Raw genomic sequence first — 17,960 nt, 5'->3', positions numbered from 1 at the left:
TGCTACCTGCCTGATATATAAAACATAAAATAAATTTCGAGAATCATTGAGTACTTGTCAAGCAAGAAACATCGATATAGTTCCAGTAATGAGTGATCTATTATTGGTGCTTCCATCTGGCAAGAAAACGTAAACTATTTTCGCTCGATGAAAGTAGTTTGTGTTTTTCTCGCTAGAGACTAGATGGAAGCAGCAATTTTTGTCATCTTCATAAATGCCGCAGACGGAGCCCATGAGAATCATTCACGGAGCCCCTCACACTTTGGGAACCGCAGCTGTACAATATAGGAATTTTCCATACATCCGCCTGTGTGTTATGTGATGCAAATGAAGAAATTAACATGGAACACATAGAAAGATGCACAATATTACTACAAGAAAATGCAAAAATACTGAAGTGCAAGACACCTGTGGAGTAACGGTCAGCGCATCTGGCTACGAAACCAGGTGGCCCGGGTTCGAATCTCGGTCGGGGCAAGTTACCTGGTTGAGGTTTTTTTCCGGGGTTTTCCCTCAACCCAATACGAGCAAATGCTGGGTATCTTTCGGTGCTGGACCCCGGACTCATTTCACCGGCATTATCACCTTCATTTCATTCAGACGCTAAATAACCTAGATGTTGATACAGCGCCGTAAAATAACCCAATAAAATTTAAAAAAAAAAACAACAACAACAACAAGACAAGAGGAATTTTCGAATTCACATTGCTTATACCGCCTTTAAAATAATTTAATATGTATGTAGGACATAGTCGAGAACTGTAAAATAACTTTTGATTCAAAATACATTAAATTTTGCATACTATACCGTATCTCTCAGAGCTTTAAGAACAATTGCTATCTTGTCTTCACTTCACTTCTCTTTATGTTCTTCTACTGTAATCAGATGTGCATCAATCTAAAAAAAATGTGTATTTGTGTTATCAGTTATCAACTCGGGTTTATCAGCTTTTATCATTGACAAATAATTAACATTCTATATAAAGTGACATCAATCATACTATAGCAGACACCAATCCTCAGATAAGTGAGTTTTTTCCCAGTTGACTCTCTTTTCCATGTAGATTACTTAATAATGGATCCTAAAGTCTTATAGTAAATTCAGGTGGTGATGTGCAATCAGACGAGATAAGATTAAAAGCAGTACGTTGCTTTATATGTGATATCTTGTCTACATTCAGTGGTGACTCACTGATACTTGTACATGCTTAGGTGCTAATCCGATAATAAGTTCAAGAAATATTTCATATTTTATGATGCATGATGTTGTATAGTTCACATATTAGATTTGCTAATGGCTTTAGTAATACTTTTTATTACAGACAGAATTTGTTCTTGAAAATAATCTACAGTGTCAGTCCATTTTAGTATGTTAGACTCATTGTATGAATTGTTCACAGTTTACCCAGTGGACTGTCTGTTGGCCGATCCAATATCAAGCAAGTTGCTGAACGTAGACGGGTGGACATTGAGCGTTTCCTGAGCACTTTGTTCCTTATGGCAGATGAGATATCTCATTCTGATATTGTCTACACCTTCTTCCATCCACTCCTAAGAGATCAACAAGAAGCAAATATCAATGCAGCCAAGGTCAAAGGTATGTCTCGCCTGTAACATATTTGTGTATGTACTATATTGTATTGTATTGTATTTATTTACATTCCATGGTATTCGTACATTGCTTCACAGCTAGAATATGCAATATGTCAAACGAAAAGAAAAAAAATCTTAATATTAATATAAAGTCTTAACTATAGTCACAGTCTAGTTGCAATATATACAGAAGAGTTTTAAAATATAGTCTACTAGTACAACACAAATTTTTAGTATCAATACTTAATGCAACACAGAAATATTCATGAAGCGTTGTTGAATGTCATGAATTCACCTACAGAATAGAAGGTGTGAGAAATTAAGTACTTCTTTAATTTGACCCTAAATAATCTTACTGGTATGTTTTGAGTTTCATTTTTTATATAACGTACTCCAGAAAAAGAATTAAGGAAGATATTAGTGAAGTGCTTAGTGTGGAGTGTGGCATTGTATGGGGCAGAAACATGGATATTACGACAAAATGAAGAGAAACGAATAGAACCATTTGAAATGTGGCTCTAGAGAATAATGGAGCATGTGAAATGGACAGACAGAATAAGAAATGAAGCTGTGTTGGAAAGAGTGGGTGAAGAAAGAATGATGCTGAAACTGATCAGAAAGAGAAAAAGGAATTGGTTAGGTCACTGACTAAGGAGAAACTGCCTACTGAAAGATGCACTAGAAGGAATGCTGAACGGGAGAAGAGTTTGGGGCAGAAGAAGATATCAAATGATAGACGACATTAAGATAAGTGGATCATATGCGGAGACTAAGAGGAAGACAGAAAATAGGAAAGATTGGAGAATGCTGGGTTTGCAGTGAGAGACCTGCCCTTGGGCAGAACACTTATGTATGTACGTATGTAACACACTCCTTTTCCATAGCACGGATAGACTTGCTGATGGATTATGAGTCATTTTTTACGGGTATTCATATTATGAACTGTTGAATTAATTACAAAGTTTTCACGATTACATACAAGGAAGATTTTTAGTGAAAAAATATACTGAAACACCATGGGCACATTTGTACTTTTTTTAAATAGTTCTATATGATTACCTAGATCTGACACCTACTATTATTCTAATTACTCTTTTATGTAGTAGGAATATACTGTTACAATCTGTGGAATTTCCCCAGAATATTATGCCAAAACTCATTACTGAGAGGAAGTATACAAAGTACCTACATTGCTTTTAAGATATTGATACTTACCAGGGACGTGGCGTGCATGGATGCTGGTGATGTGTCGCATCCCCTGAATTTTTCTGAACAAAAATATATTTATCATTATTTACCAGTGCTTTATTTTGTATGTTTCGTGTTATACCTGTTACACATAATAATAATTATTTTATGATTACTTTCAAATTTTAAATGTCGCTGCTACTGCAATGGAAATATATTACATGAAGTGACAAAGGCATGCACCCTAGCCAGTTTATTAATAGCAAGTTCTTACTCCAGAAATGTGACTGTGTATGTCGCATCGGTAGGAAGAACGTCACTGTACTGAGGATGCGATGTAGATTATACATAACCATCCTGCGCTGCATGGCAAAATGTGACAGTATCCGTTCATCAGTTGAGCAATATGAAAACAGGCAACTGCTGAGTGGAAGAACGTCACTTATACCATTGCCAAGGGATGTGATCTAGGTTTCGTAGTTGGCGACACGCGTGTGCTTATATTCAGTTTTTCTGTGTGTTTTATAACTATGCTGCATGACATATTTTGTTATTGCTAATAGTAATACTTTTAAAAATTATTTGTGAGAGTTGTGCTTTATTTATAGTGCCTTTTAAGTTAACCTAGTATAACTGTAGACCCTAAATTTGTAATTTTGCAACAACTTTCAAACGACAGAATAACCTATGTGAATTAAAAATCGTATCTGCAGGTAAGTTTGCCGAATCAGAAACTTCTGTGTTGTTAATGATGATAAAACTGGGTGTAGGCATATAGGGATGAGTAAACTTTTTTGCGCCTTTGTTTATTATTTTCTCGTGAAAAATCTGTGTGGAATGATACAGATTATAGTGATTTAAATAATATTTACAGATCCAGGAAACGACACAAAGACTTTGCAAGTCACAACAAGTGTGGAAAAACAACTGCATTTCTTGGTCAAAACCTAAAATGTTGAATTATCTTTAAGTGATCAGTATAGGCTTTCTATTAAAAAGCATAACAAACTTGTTCGACAGAACAGAACATTTCTTGGCCATTCTATAAGGGTCTTGGAAAATTAGGTCTTGCATTAGAGGACATGACGAGAGTAAATCCTCAAAGAATAAAGGCAATTTTTTTAACGAGATTGCAAGACACAACAGTTTACTGAAAACATACTTAGAATTCTGCCCTATGTTTCGTTTCATTTCACCTTCAATTCAGATATTTCAGAGTGACTTGATATTTTCAGTGGCAAAGTCATGAATAATAAAATTATGAAAGAGGATTGTAAAGCACCGTTGGTAGCTTTAATTCTGGATGAGAGCTTTGACATAACATGAAATCGCAGTTATCTTCAATTCTGCGATATATAACAGAAGATGGCGACATTGAAGAAGTTTAAAAAGGAACGGACATCAGCATGGATAGTTTGCAAATGCTCTCCTTGAACATGCTCTCGAAGTCATTAACGATTTTGATTGCAATGATAAAATTATTGCTCAAACCTATGATGGAGCGGATGTGATGGCGGGAGAACATAATGATTTCCATGCAAAATTTCGCAGCCACTGTAAGTCAGCAATCCTTGTGCATGCTATGCGTACAAATTTATTAAACCTCGTCTTAACTCAGTCTGCCAATTTTATGAAACAAATGAAAGTGATCTTCACTAATCTTGCTGAATTTTCGAGTTTTCTCTCTAAATCATCAAAGTTGGAATGCTTATTTGAATCAATGATGGATAATGAAGATTGTGAATGGGACCATGAAACTGTCATTTGTACACGAAGGCTGTTAAGTGTACTGAAGGACTTTGATTTTCTTTTCTACTAATATTATTCGCTGCAATATTCCCACACTCTGATATTCTGTTTCAAAAAGTAACAGCTGTTGCTTTTTGTAAAACAAAAGTTCTTAATTTCGAGGAGTACAAGCAAGGGCTGAGAAATTACTTTCAGGAATTTTGGGAATGCGTGGATGATTTTGCTGCTGAAAATTATCCTCAATCTGAAAGATCATGGCTGGATGCAATCCCTGGACAGGATAAGAAAATAATTGTGTAGAGGCGATTGTCCAATGAAATCCTGCATGTTATCAGAACTGATATTATTCAAAAGTTTTCTGAAAATTCCAAATTGAAACTTTTGAGTTGCTTGATCATACACAATTTACCACCTTTATGAATTCGCTCCCTGAAGAAATATTGTTAAACCTAAAAGAAAACTGAATCTTATTTTGATTCACTGTATTATCAACAGTGTAGTTGGTCTCATTCTATGCACTTTCGTCTTTTGTGTTTTATGTAGACACGGCCAGGTTTCGGTCCAATAAATATCCTTATAACTTATGCTACAGGAAATTAAAATTTGAAAAATCAACTCAAACATTCATCATTAAGTGACTATTTCCAGGAACGCAACTCCCACATATAACGAAAGCAGACTACTGTATTTTAATCTTTTAAAAAATCGCATTCCTGTGTCAAAATGTCACGTGACGCCACTGATATTACTATCTCTTGCTTAGATCTAATAGCAAAACATGCTGAATTTAGTTTGGGGTAACTTCTTTAAGGTATGCATCGACCCCTAGAATGGCAATTTTTCTTCAAAAAATGAAAATTTTGCTTTTTGTGTCATATTATAGCCTGTTTCTTCTAGTTTATGAACATATATAACATGTTTAAGTTTTCCCACTATTGATGGACGAAATTTAAATTTTTCATACTCCATGCGCAGCTGCTTGTCCCAAGAAGTGGGTTAAATTTATTTACGAAAGGCTTACAAACCCCAATATGCTGAGCAGGTGTTTGCATGACAAGACTCAGAATGCAAACGAGTCTTTCAGTGATTTGATTTGGAGACATTTCCCCAAAGAAACGTTTGTAGGTCCTACAACCCTGAAACTTGGGGTCATGGATGCTATCTGTCACTTCAATTGTGGCAACGAAGTTGAATTGGACATATTCTGGAAGATGAGCATCACCCCAGGAAAATACACAAACGCTGTTGTGAATACTGCAGACGAGACTCTAACCCTGAATGTCTACATGCAGTGCACTCTTAAGCAACAGCAGCGAAGACGGTACTGGAGAACTGTGGAAAAGAGAAAAATTGACCTCAAGACACAAGGAGAAGGCCTTACCTATGTTGCAGGACAGTTTTAGGAGCATAAAAGTAAGTTATTTGTTACTTAACTTGAACTTAAACTGTAACTTCATTTAAACTCATTTCAGTTTTTTCAACATTTTTCAGTCTCTCAGCAAGTAAAAAGTACACTTAGAATTGAGCTGTCGACTTCATTCAAACACCAAATTGAAGCTTAGACATAGAGCTATGTTGTAATATAAAATCAACTAATTTAGTTCAAAGCAAAACCATTGCCTCACTATAAATTAAAAAAAAAATAAAATAAAATAACTTTTTTACATGTTAGAAAAAATTACTTAAAAAATAAGTGAGAGATGCTATTAAGTTCATTCTAGACTAAAACATTCTCCACTGTTTAAGGATCAGTTTGATGAAAAATGAATGATCTAGGTCAATTGGAAGCGAAGAAATGTTTTCCGAAATAATATATGATTTTCTTACAAAATGTTTCTCCTGTGCCCCCAAAATTTTATTTATTTATTTATTTATTTATTTATTTTTTCCTGTTTCCTTTTACATTCCTTTCATTTAACTGTAAAAAAGTAGTAAGTGAATTTTGAATTAGATTGAGGGGAAATTGTAAATTTTTACTCCAAGAGTCGATGCATACCTTAATATGATTTTTCCAGTTTAACACATTATTGATTTGTAAGCCAGGAAATTTGGTTGTTCTTTCTATTAGGGACCTGTTATTAATTATTGGGTTTGATATTTGCGAGCTTGAATTTTGACAGGATTTAAATTGAATTATGCTAGTTTTGTTACAATTTAATACCAATTTATTGGCTGAGAACCAATCACATATTTTGAGGAGAATTGCCTTTGTTGAAGGTTGGAATGTGTTCTAGTTATTGACTGTAATTACTGTGACTTGTGTCATCTGCAAATAATAGGAGATGACCTACATCTTTTGTTAGGGGGGCAAGATCATTTATGAACACTAGAAAAAGTGGGGACCTAATATTGATCGTTGAGGAATTCCATTATTAATAGTTCCCCATTTCTAGGTAGATTTCATAGTTGCATTGATTTCGACTTAAGCCACCGGGGTGGCTCAGTCAGTTAAGGCGCTTGCCTGCCGATCTGAAGTTGCGTTTGGATGCGGGTTCAATCCCACTTGGGCTGATTACCTCGGGTTTTTCCGAGGTTTTCCCCAACCGTAATGTGAATGCAAGGTACTCTATGGCGAATCCTCGGTCTCATCTTGCCAAATATCATTTCGCTATCACCAATCTCATCGACGCTAAATAACCTCGTAGTTGATACAGTGTCGTTAAATAACCAACTAAAATTTAAAAAAAATTGGACTTTCTGTTTCCTATCTATGAAATATGAGTGAAACCATTGGTGTGCCATGCCTTTAAGTCCATAAAAATCTAATTTCTCTAGCAGCATTTTATGATTTATACAGTCAAATCCTTTGGATAAATCACAGAATATCTCTCAAACTTGTAATTTTTTTATTAACTGCCTCTAGAATTTTGTCAATTAAACTAAATGTTCCATTTTCCGTGCATTTATTTTTCCTAAATCCAAACTGTTTTGGAACTAAAATGTTGTATCTTTCTGATGATATAATGTTTTATACTTTACTTTTTCAAAGACTTTGGAGAAGACTGGTAGAAATGATATGGGTCTATAATTTTCTGGAGATGTTGTTTCTTCCTTTTTGAAGATAGAAATAACCACTGAATATTTTAATCTCTCGGGGAATATACCATTGAACAAACAATAGTTACATTAATAACTTGTGGCCCAGCTATAATATGTGAACTCGCTTTTAATATTTTGCTTGTTATTTCATCATACCCTGAAGAGTTTTTTGACTGTAAATTTTTAATAATTGCAATTATTTCTTGTTTGTTTGTTGCAAATATTTGAATATTTGAGAATTTTGTTGGAAAATATTGTGTTAAGGACTTTATACTGTTAGTAACATTATCTTGGGGGATGTTGAGGTTATCAGTTATTGTAAGAAAATATTTGTTAAATATATTTTCTGTTTCATTTGGGTCTGACATTTTTGTATTGTTAGATTTGTAACTTTTATTAAACAACTAGCTGAAAGTACCCGGCGTTGCCCGGGTTGTGCTTTTTGCTTCTTTTTTTTTATTTAATCTGATTCTTAGACTTTTCGGAAATCTCAGAAACTCAACTATAGACAACCAAAACGAATTGTCTTTAATAAGCTTTCCTCGTCCCTAAAGATGAATCTTTACATAGCGTCACTTACATGAATTAATGAACTTCTTAGCCAAATGCCTGAAAGGATTAACTCAATTTAAAACAACTTTAGGTCACGCAACGAAGGAAAACGTTTTATCACGTCCCTTACTTTCAAATATTTTTATTTGTATTTATTTGTGTTTATTTATTTATTTATTCTGGCGTAGTTAAGGCCATCAGGCCTTCTCTTCCACATCACCAGAAATAAAAATAAAATAATATAAAAATGAAATTATAAATAAAATAAAAACAAACGAAAATATATATAGGTTATAGTCACACAAACTTCAAATGAGTTAGCATTGTCTTGAGGTTCAGGAAAACAAAGTACACCCTTTGGTTCCTGATCGCCCACTTAGCATTGTCTCAAATTTCTACAGATCTTACATTTTATCTCTGCCGGTCAGCGACTGTTAAATTTAAAGTGACTTATCTTAGTCGTGGGAGTCAGTGTATTAAAAGCATTACAATCTTTCTACCGTCTCTTTCTTCCCCAGCTGCACAGAGGCAGAGATAGAATAATTATAATATCTGTACATTCATCTGAAGCTATGCATTTCACGTAATTTCATGTCTATGTACGCTTTTGACTTGAATTTCAGAGAGATCTGACAATAAACAGAAAATTCCCTTGTTCTCAGTCTGAACCCATCGGTGTGTCATCGCAAATGTGACGTTGTACAGAGGCAGAGATAAAATAATTATAAGATCTGTACATCGATCTGAAGCTGTGCATTTCACGTAATTTCATATCTATATGTGCTTTGACTTGAATTTCAGAGAGAGCTGATGATAAACAGAAAATTCCCTTGTTCCCAGTCTGAACTCGTTGGGATGTCATCGTGAGCCAAAATTTATCTCTCTATCGGTTGTAACAAAGAATCAATATATACACACATAATTTAATTTATATTGGAAGATTTTTTTACCTCTTGACCGCTGTACGCCTGTTTATATCATACATAGTTTTTATACGACTTGAGAAATTATAATTATCTCACAAATAGATCATATTAATTACAGTATATTAATTCTTATTTATATACAGAATACAGATGTAATATAAACTCGCAGCAAGTCATTTTTAACATAAAAACTAATATTCTGAGAGACGTATACCGGTATTTCAGAAATTGAATAATTGTTATTTCCACAACACATAACATACTACATTGACAACATGATTATACAGATAGAATTTCGCAGTAACACATTTTCGGACATAAACATCAATACAGGGCACATATATAAATACAGCCTGTATTTTGAGAAACGTATATTTTAGAATTAATACTGTGTTATTTTCAGTCGTCTTTTATACATTTACATATTACGTTAGCAATATGACAAAAGTGTCATTGAATTGCTTTTTGATAGGCATATGTCTAAAATCTTATTTTATTTTTCCATTGCTTTGTATAAAATATAGTTGAGAATGTGGAAAACACGCAGTGTTTAAGCTAATGTCTGCAACTTTGAGCAACTGTCCTTGAGCTTAATTTTAATATGACCATTAATAATGCTAGTGGCACTGAAATTGAAGTTACTTAAAATCAAAGGCATGTTAGTGTGTATCGTAGGAATGTGTGGGATAAAAACATCATCTTCTTTCGTTTTGTCAGTTAATATTGTCATATCTATTACGATTTGCATGAGTTTTTTCACATCAATTCTTATCCCATTACATAATTTTGATGGGTCAATATTTCGTAATGGTACTATTGGTGATTCAATATTAAGTATTTAATTATGTAGTAGCAATTCTTGTGGTTCCAAAGAATTTAAGAATTCAGTTATAAAACACAGCCTGCTCACTATCTACAACTGCATCCAGAAATTCATAATACGTCCTGAACTGTGCAAAGATATTTATTGTATGAATTGTGTAGATTCTAGCCTTCATGAGACGTATCAACAATGTTTGTGTTATAATTTCTATGGCCTCATGAAAGTCGATATTGAATATAACAGCCAATAATAAAAAACAATTGACTATAGAAGATGCATTTTAATATTATAAATGAATGTTTAATCGTATTTATTCTGTTTTTTATTTTCTAATCAATTTATTGTCCATTTGCACAATTTTAATGTAGCCTATGTTCTTCTCCTGGTTATGAAGGTTAAATGTGCAGACTTTGGCACATATCGGTCAAAGCGTATAGATTTGTATAGGGAACATACACACACACACACATACATGCATACATACATACATACATACTCACATTCAATTTTATATATTAAGATAATGTGGTTTTTATTTCTAATTTTAATCACACACCCATCAACAATGGGTATTCCACTCAACACTGCAACACAGTAGTCGCTATTGCACTCCACAGAACGACAGTGACTATTCACATGTATTATTAAGAAGAACAACAATGCACTCCTAATCTCAACTAATGTTTACAAAGCACTATTTACAAAACAAAACTGTCAGTTCTCAGTTCACAGTTCGTTCGCCTTGGCTAGCTCTTCTAGCTCACTCGCTCAAGTTCACGGTATATCGAACCCAAGATTTTCAGATAAAGTTCACTGCACTTCGAACCCAAGACTTCCCGACGCGTTGCTTCCACCTGGACGCTGCCACAGTTATTCAAGTTCACTGCATGTCGAACCCTAGACTTCCAGACGCGTTGCTTCTGCCTTGATGCTGCCACAGTTACTCAAGTTCACTGCACGTCGAACCCCGGTCTCGAAGTCTGGCTTCCTTACTGGCTCGCTGTTGATTCACAAACTGACTGACCAAACTAAACTGACCCTTCTGGCTCACATGCCTCTTTTTTATTTATTAGATTACATGTTCTCGAATGTACTGCGTCACGTGGCTTCTACAACAATCGGCTCTGTGGCTTTGCGAAATTTCCAGATATTCCCTCTGTGACTTGCGTTTTTCGCCCCTATGGGGGTCCATGACCATGTAAGCTCATGCATAACTTCGAAATCGTTGTTGGATGGTGAGGAAAAATAACAAACCAATATGGTTCACTAATATGTTGTTGTTGTTTTCTAATGCCAGGCGTTTGACAATAAAGTCATTTGACCTCTTGCACTCCAATATTTTTCAAAGATATTATCATGGACAGCCACTGAAGCACAGATTATGATTCACTAATATAAATGGCCATTTTAATAACAATGTTAGAACTATAACTAAAACTAATACATAAATCTAAATAATCTAAATTCTGTGCGCAGACAGAAAGTACCCACATCACATAACCATACCAAAACCATACTCTCGTATTCCTAATGCTGTCCACCGACAGATCAAGACAAACCATACTCAACAAACTAAAACTCACTCGAGAAGGAATATAATGACAACCATTCATAGCCCAACTCGAAAACACTTTAAATAGCATACAATGGGAAGAGGTCCCAGAGAAAACCACGCGAAATATAAATTGGAACTATTTGGTGGCCGCTCAGCCCAATTTACACCAAAGAATTTGTACACATCCCGCGGAGCAAAGCCAGATTACCCACTGATACTGTCCCCTGGGCACAACCCATACCAGGCGGCACTTCATTCAATGGATCGCTCCTTTTCGGGCATTGGAAAACCATTTACAACCAATGATACCGGGAAATTCTATAAACCAATTTCCAGAATCTTGCTCATCACAACCACCGTAGGTTCATCACAGGCACACGGTCGACTCATCAGTAAAGGATGGGACGTTCGGCGGTCCCAGACCGCCATTACCAGAACGCCATCCGACGCTTACTCGAAGTCCTTGACTGGACTGCGACTTGGTGACAGGATGAACAAACCAGGATCACCGTCTTGAGGCGTTGCTTACCAAATGCCCGAAAATCTTGGGGCTCTCCACAACGGGACAGGGTCGGCTCTGCAACCCACGGTCAGGCGTTCGGCAGTCCCAGACTGCCATTCCCAGAACCCCTTTGATCGTGGTAGAATCCTTCAGCTGCACTGCGGCCGCTATGGACGGGATGATGAAACAGGCTTCATAGAGTTGAGGCGTTGCTCACCGAATGCCCCCTATTCTCGGAGCTCTTCACAGCGGGACATGGTCGACTCTGCATTCTATGGTCAGGCATTCGCCAGTCACAGACCGCCATTCGCAGAACGCCTTCGATCGTAGCAGAGTGCTTTGACCGCGCTGCTGCAGATGAATGTCGGTCTTCAAAACATACGCGTTAAATGCGCCGACATCACCAATAGTTGGGTTGAGGCGTAGCTCACTGAACACCTCCCAATCCCCGCGATCTCCGCTGAGTCCACCGAGACGGAAGATCGAAGCTAGTCATAGTGGAAGTTCATTGTCCCGCAATCTAAAAAAACAACTAAAAAATAGATATGAGCACACCAATAGTCAATGCCACTTTTCCCCATAGCACCTTCACACAATAGTCACAGGAGATGGATAAACAACTAAACAACTGTTGCTTCCTCACATGTAACGAGTGCACGATCACTGATAGTGCAATAGTTCGTAAAATCACAGAGCCCGACATCTGACATTCTTCCGACACAATAATTGCGTCGTGCCTTCACGACCACTTCTCTATATACCTCATACTCAACCATACACTCAGTCCGCGGAGAATGAAACATAACTATACGGGATAATAACCACACAGCTGCTCGTGGGGAACTTTTCTATATAACTATATGAATATGTAATGACTCGACATAGTCTGCCGCCATGTCGATCACACTCGCTAAATCCCGAATGACAGATAAATGAATAGACTAATCGTCTTACTCAGAAACCACTAAATACGGTCTCTCCCAACTAGAAACTATTTGAATGTACATATTAAAATTAATTCCGCGATAAGCCAAACTATTGCCAATAGTCAACATAATCACAAACTCGACTATAACTCCGCTAACAAACGACCAGCATCTAACTCTCGACACGATGAAAACTGCCTAATCTAACACAACACTAGTTTCCCGGAGACTCACTCTCCATCTCCGATGTCACTGACTCGAGTATCTCTCAATGTAACTACCAACTCCGATCTCACAGACTACTAATATGAAACTCTATCACTCGAGTCTACTCCACGACTATCAGTTCCAAACTTCCTAGTCGGGTCCCCTGCCAAGTCGTGTCTGCCTGACTTTCAGGTGCAACCTCGCATGTCGACTCCCGCTGTATCACTAACTCTGCCACACGAAAACACTACCCTTCAACCCTTACAGAACATATTAGAACTGCCCAACGACGGAAATACAAAAGAGGCAAATCAGAGACCTGAACAGCGATCACGTCACAATCAAAGAGATACTAAAGCCTCTAGCCTCGCGTAAGGGCTCAGAAAAAGGAAGGAAGGATGATAAGATGATAACATCAGTACTGCCATCTATGTCATGAAGGGTGAAAGAATAGATGAAAACAAAGGATATGCACAGTTGCGAAAACCAATCGCCACACACTCCTTGCTATTTCTGTTCCGCGTCACTCCGCACCTTCCCTCGTATTAGATGCGCGCGCAACTTCCCCGACGCGACTAGGTCTTCCAACATGGCGCCATATTGCTTCCTCCTTAGGGCTGTACGACCTGTAAAGTCCCCTGGTAAGCGCTAGTCGGTCCAGATGCACCACTATCATCTTCCCTTAGGGTTGTCGCTGGATGCAGTACACCACGTCGTTGATACGGGTTACCACGCAGCTTCGGCGATTTTTCTTTGGATCTGGTAGGTCGATACAGCCACACCAAGTCGCCCTTCTGGAATCCTGCGGAGTTGACTAATCTGTCGTAACGCAGTTTCATCCTGTAGCCGGCCATCTTGAGGTGCTCTCTAGCCAGTCGATGGATTCCCTTCTACTTCTCGGTCAGTTCTGCCACGTAGTGAGTCGCTGGTTCGTCGGCGCTGGGTGGCGATCGCAGGGCAGGCGCAACTCTCTTCCGAAGACCATGTTTGCCGGTGTCATCCCTGTTGTATCGTGGACCGAAGTTCTGTAGACCAAGAGGAGCAGTGGGACTCTGGCATCCCAGTCTCGCTGATGGTTGGACACTACCTCCCGCAAGTGTTCTTCCACGGTTTTGATGTAGCATTCCACTATGCCATCGGACTGCGGGTATAGGGGAGTGGTCCTAGATTTATGCACCCCTAGATACTCGAACAATTCTCTCATCGGGTTGGATTCGAAGTTGCGCCCCTGATCACTATGCAGTTCCCGGTGCGCACCCAATCGGCAGATGAAGTTGTCAAACAGTGCATCTGCTATCGTTGAAGCCTCTTGGTTGGGAATCGCCTACACCTCAGGCGATTTTGTGAAATAATCCATGACGACTAGCAGGTGGCGGTTCCCTTGATCCATGGCCGGCAATGGTCAGCAACGTCGATGACGATTCTCTAAAAAGGATCTCCCACGTTGTACTATTGCATGGCTCCCCTGCTGCGTGTCCTTGGTCCGCTACTAGCTGCACATGTGTCGCACATTGGGAACCATTGTTCTTTGTCGGTTCACTCATGCAGCCAGTAGAACCTGTGTCTTAACTTTCCCACCGTCTTGTTGGCTCCCAGGTGACCTCCAGTCACGTCAGCATGAGCTCCTCCAGCACTTCCTTCACCTTGCTCCTGGGCAGGACAAGTTCTATTCGGGTCCTACCATCGGCCGACTCCCAAATCCTCTTCAGGATACCGTCCTTGACCATCAGGAATTCCCACTGGGCCCAGTAGCTCTTGTAAGTGGTGCTACGGTTGGCGATATTGCCCTACACTGGTCTCTGACCGGACTCCACATCTCGCAGTAGCTGTCCAATGTTTGGGTCCTCTTACTGCTCCCTCCTTATGGTGGCGTTATCTCATCCTGGGCTCGGCTGGGCGGCGATTGCTCAGACTGCGTAGGCGCCATCCCGCTCTTCTACTTTCAGACAGTGTCTGCAGCCATCCGGGTACGGGCATTGTGATAGGGCATCAGTGTTGGAATGTTTCGTCCCTTGGCGGTGTTCGGAGGTGAAGTTGTACTCCAGCAGACGTTGAACCCATCGGGTAGCTTGCCCCTCCAGATTCTTTTAGCCCAATAGCCAGGGGAGTGCAGAATGGTCTGTCTCAGATGGAATCCTGGCAATACAAATATTTGTGGAAATGCTTCAGGGCTTCCACAATGCCAAGACGTTCTCAACGTGTCAAGCAGTAGTTTCTTTCAGCTTTTTAGAGTGTTCTGTTGAATTAGGCAATCACCCTCTCTTGCCCGTCCTGTTCCTGAGAGAGTACTGTGCCGATGCCTACTTTGCTAGTGTCCTGTCGAGCGTGAACTTTCTTCCAGGGACGGGGTATCCGAGTACAGGAGCAGTGCAGAGCGCCTCTTTCAGCGATTGGAACGATGACTCTGTCTCGTCCCTCCATTGGAATTGTCGTTTCTCCGCGTTCAGCTGGGTTAGAGGCTTAGCGATGTTTGCATACCCAGCTACGAACCTTCTGTAATAAGTGCAGAGGCCGAGTGCTTGTCCCTCGGTCTCGGCTATCCTTTGACAGCTTGCAGCTTCTCCTGGTCCGTGGCCAATCCGTTGGTCTCTATTACGTCCCCTAGGTAGCTGACCTTATTCTGGAAGAGATGAGATTTCTTCGCGTTCAACTTCAGCCTGGCTTGTCGCATTCTCTCGAGTACTTGCCCAGGTTCGACAGTTGTTGGCTGAAAGTCTTGCCGACTACGATGACGTCATGAAGGAACAGCAAACAGTTGTATGTCAGGCTTCTCATTACGGACTCCATTAATCTCTGGAATTTAGCCGTGGCGTTGCAGAGTTCGAATGGCATAACGGTGAACTGCCATAGTCCCTGGCGTGTAGAGAATGCCGTTTTCTCCTTTTCCTCAGGATGTAGCGCCACCTTTCAGTACCCTGACTTGAGATCAAACGTTGAGAACCACTCTGCTCCTGCTAGGGTGTCCAAGGGGTCGACAATTCGTGGAAGGGGTAAGCAGTCCTTGGTGACATCATTCAGTCTTCTGTAGTCCACGCAGAAACACAGGTCCTTCACGGTTACCACGGGTGATGAACAAGGGCTGTCGGATTCCTCGATGACCGCTCTTGCTATCATTCCCTCCAGTTGGTTGTCAATCTCACTCCTTTTAGCTAGAGGGACACGTCGAGGAGGTTGTCTGATTGGGCGAGCATTTCCGGTGTCAATGCGGTGCTGAACTTTCTCTATTCTCCCGTAGTAATTTTCAGACAGGCTGAACACGTCCTGAATATCTGTCAATAGATCGTGGACTTGTCTTCTTTCTCTTTTGCTTAAATTCTCCTCCAATTCTCGAGCCAGCTCTTTCAGTGACGGGTCTAGTTCTCGACGTGGTCGGTGACGCTGTTTGCTATCACCCAGAGACGTCACAGACACTACCGGCTCGACGCTACCTAGTACAGTTCTACTAGGCACCTTCTTGTCCCGATTGGTGATACCACCTTCTGGTTCGGGAGTTAGGATCTGGCCACATAAACCCCATCTATCGGAGTTGGTTACGAATCGAGGAGCAGATTTCTCTTAGGGTGTACATCCAGTCGATCCGTCACCACCATCTTGCAGCCTGGTAGGATTATCACCTCATTCTCCAAGGTGAGTCTGCTGGCCATGGGTTGATTTTCAACGATCCTCAGGAACACTTCATCCTGACAAAAACAGAGGATACGGCGCCGGACGTCCACCATCGCATCGAAGATCCGCATGGCGTCGAGTCCCAAGGATGATGTCTTCAGTGATGTTGGCGATGAACACTCGCATCTCCTCTTACCTAAGGTCAGATCTAGGTATACCTCTTTTTGGATGGGCAAGCTCTCGCCTAAAGCAGTACGAAGCTCATATCGGCGTAGTGGCGTCCTCCCAGGTAGGCCAAGCATGATTTCCGATCTGGCGATAGTGAGCGACGCCCCGGTGTCCACCAGAACTCTGCATGGACTGCGTCTTATCCATCCTTCAGCAATCACCCCATCGTCGCAGCTTCTGTTAGCCGTCTTCAAGATCAGCCGAGGGAATGTTTCCAATCCTCACATCGGCCCCTTCTAGTTTTCCTGTCTGGCCAGATCGGTCACAGTCTTTGCTTAAGTGTCCAGGTTTGCAGCAGGACCAGCAGGTGGTCACTCCTCGTCTCCGTCTCTCGGGTGACTTCGGTTGGCGTTCCTCGACTTCGGCCGCCGCGACGCTCCTAATCTGGTGCGATGGCGAGACGTTACTCGTCAACTTGACCGCCTCCATCCGGAGGGCTGCCGACAGATCATTGTTGATGGCGTGATGCTCAGCCAAGTGTAGTTGTCTTATCTCGGATTCGCGAAATCCGCAGCCGAAGGTGTAGGCCACCTCTAAAGCGACGAAGTTAGGAGGTAGGCCCCTGAGGCCCTTATGAACCAGTTGTTACTCCGCCATCGCAAATTCTTCCGGAGAATCGCCTGACTGTTAGACCCTTGCTTTCAGTTGGGTCCTAAATGCTGCCGCAAGTTGATGGTCGCCATAACGTCCCTCCAAGGCCTCCATTATCTCTGTGGTTGTTCCCTCTTCTGGGACACTGTGAAGTATTACCGATGCTTGTCCCTGAAGCGCAGTCAGCAGTTGGGTGGTTTTCTCCGCTGTCGTCCACCCTTTATGCACTGCAGTAACCTCGAATTGGCGTCGAAAAATCGCCCAGGTTGTCGTACCATCGAACTTTGGACATCTTGACGTTCGAATGTCTGGCTGGAGGCGTTGATTCCACAGGGTCTGTATATGGGTCCCTTAATTCTGTTGCCGCTTTTTCAATGGCCGTCGAACCTCTTTGGCAAGTATCTGTTTCAGGTCTCTAGCCTGGCGATGCACTAACGCGAGTATGTGCTTGTTTTCTTCAGCCTGTTGTCCATTA

At 40.3% G+C, this 17,960-nt stretch overlaps 1 protein-coding gene and 1 long non-coding RNA gene across 12 annotated transcripts in view; one reads left to right on the top strand and one right to left on the bottom strand.

Moving 5' to 3' along the window:
- LOC138703329 (uncharacterized) overlaps positions 1–927 on the bottom strand; it is a 48,115-nt gene extending 47,188 nt beyond the window's left edge. Inside the window, exon 1 of the long non-coding RNA XR_011333112.1 lies at positions 809–927. This is a non-coding gene — a long non-coding RNA (uncharacterized lncRNA). The remainder of the gene's footprint in view (positions 1–808) is intronic.
- Pi3K68D (phosphatidylinositol-4-phosphate 3-kinase catalytic subunit Pi3K68D) overlaps positions 1–17,960 on the top strand; it is a 987,208-nt gene that overhangs the window by 850,060 nt on the left and 119,188 nt on the right. For all 11 annotated transcript variants that reach the window (XR_011333110.1, XM_069831124.1, XM_069831122.1 and 8 more), the window contains one exon: positions 1,401–1,597. Coding sequence is in view for 10 of the 11 variants with exons in the window: in XM_069831124.1 (XP_069687225.1) it covers positions 1,401–1,597 (197 nt within the window). In the remaining variant the exon portion in view is untranslated. The remainder of the gene's footprint in view (positions 1–1,400; positions 1,598–17,960) is intronic.

The sequence above is a fragment of the Periplaneta americana genome, chromosome 7 (assembly GCF_040183065.1).
Source record: "Periplaneta americana isolate PAMFEO1 chromosome 7, P.americana_PAMFEO1_priV1, whole genome shotgun sequence".
In the NCBI taxonomy this organism is placed as follows: domain Eukaryota; kingdom Metazoa; phylum Arthropoda; class Insecta; order Blattodea; family Blattidae; genus Periplaneta; species Periplaneta americana.
The sequence above is the reverse complement of the archived record's forward strand: the minus strand, read 5'-3'. Positions and strand labels throughout refer to the sequence as shown.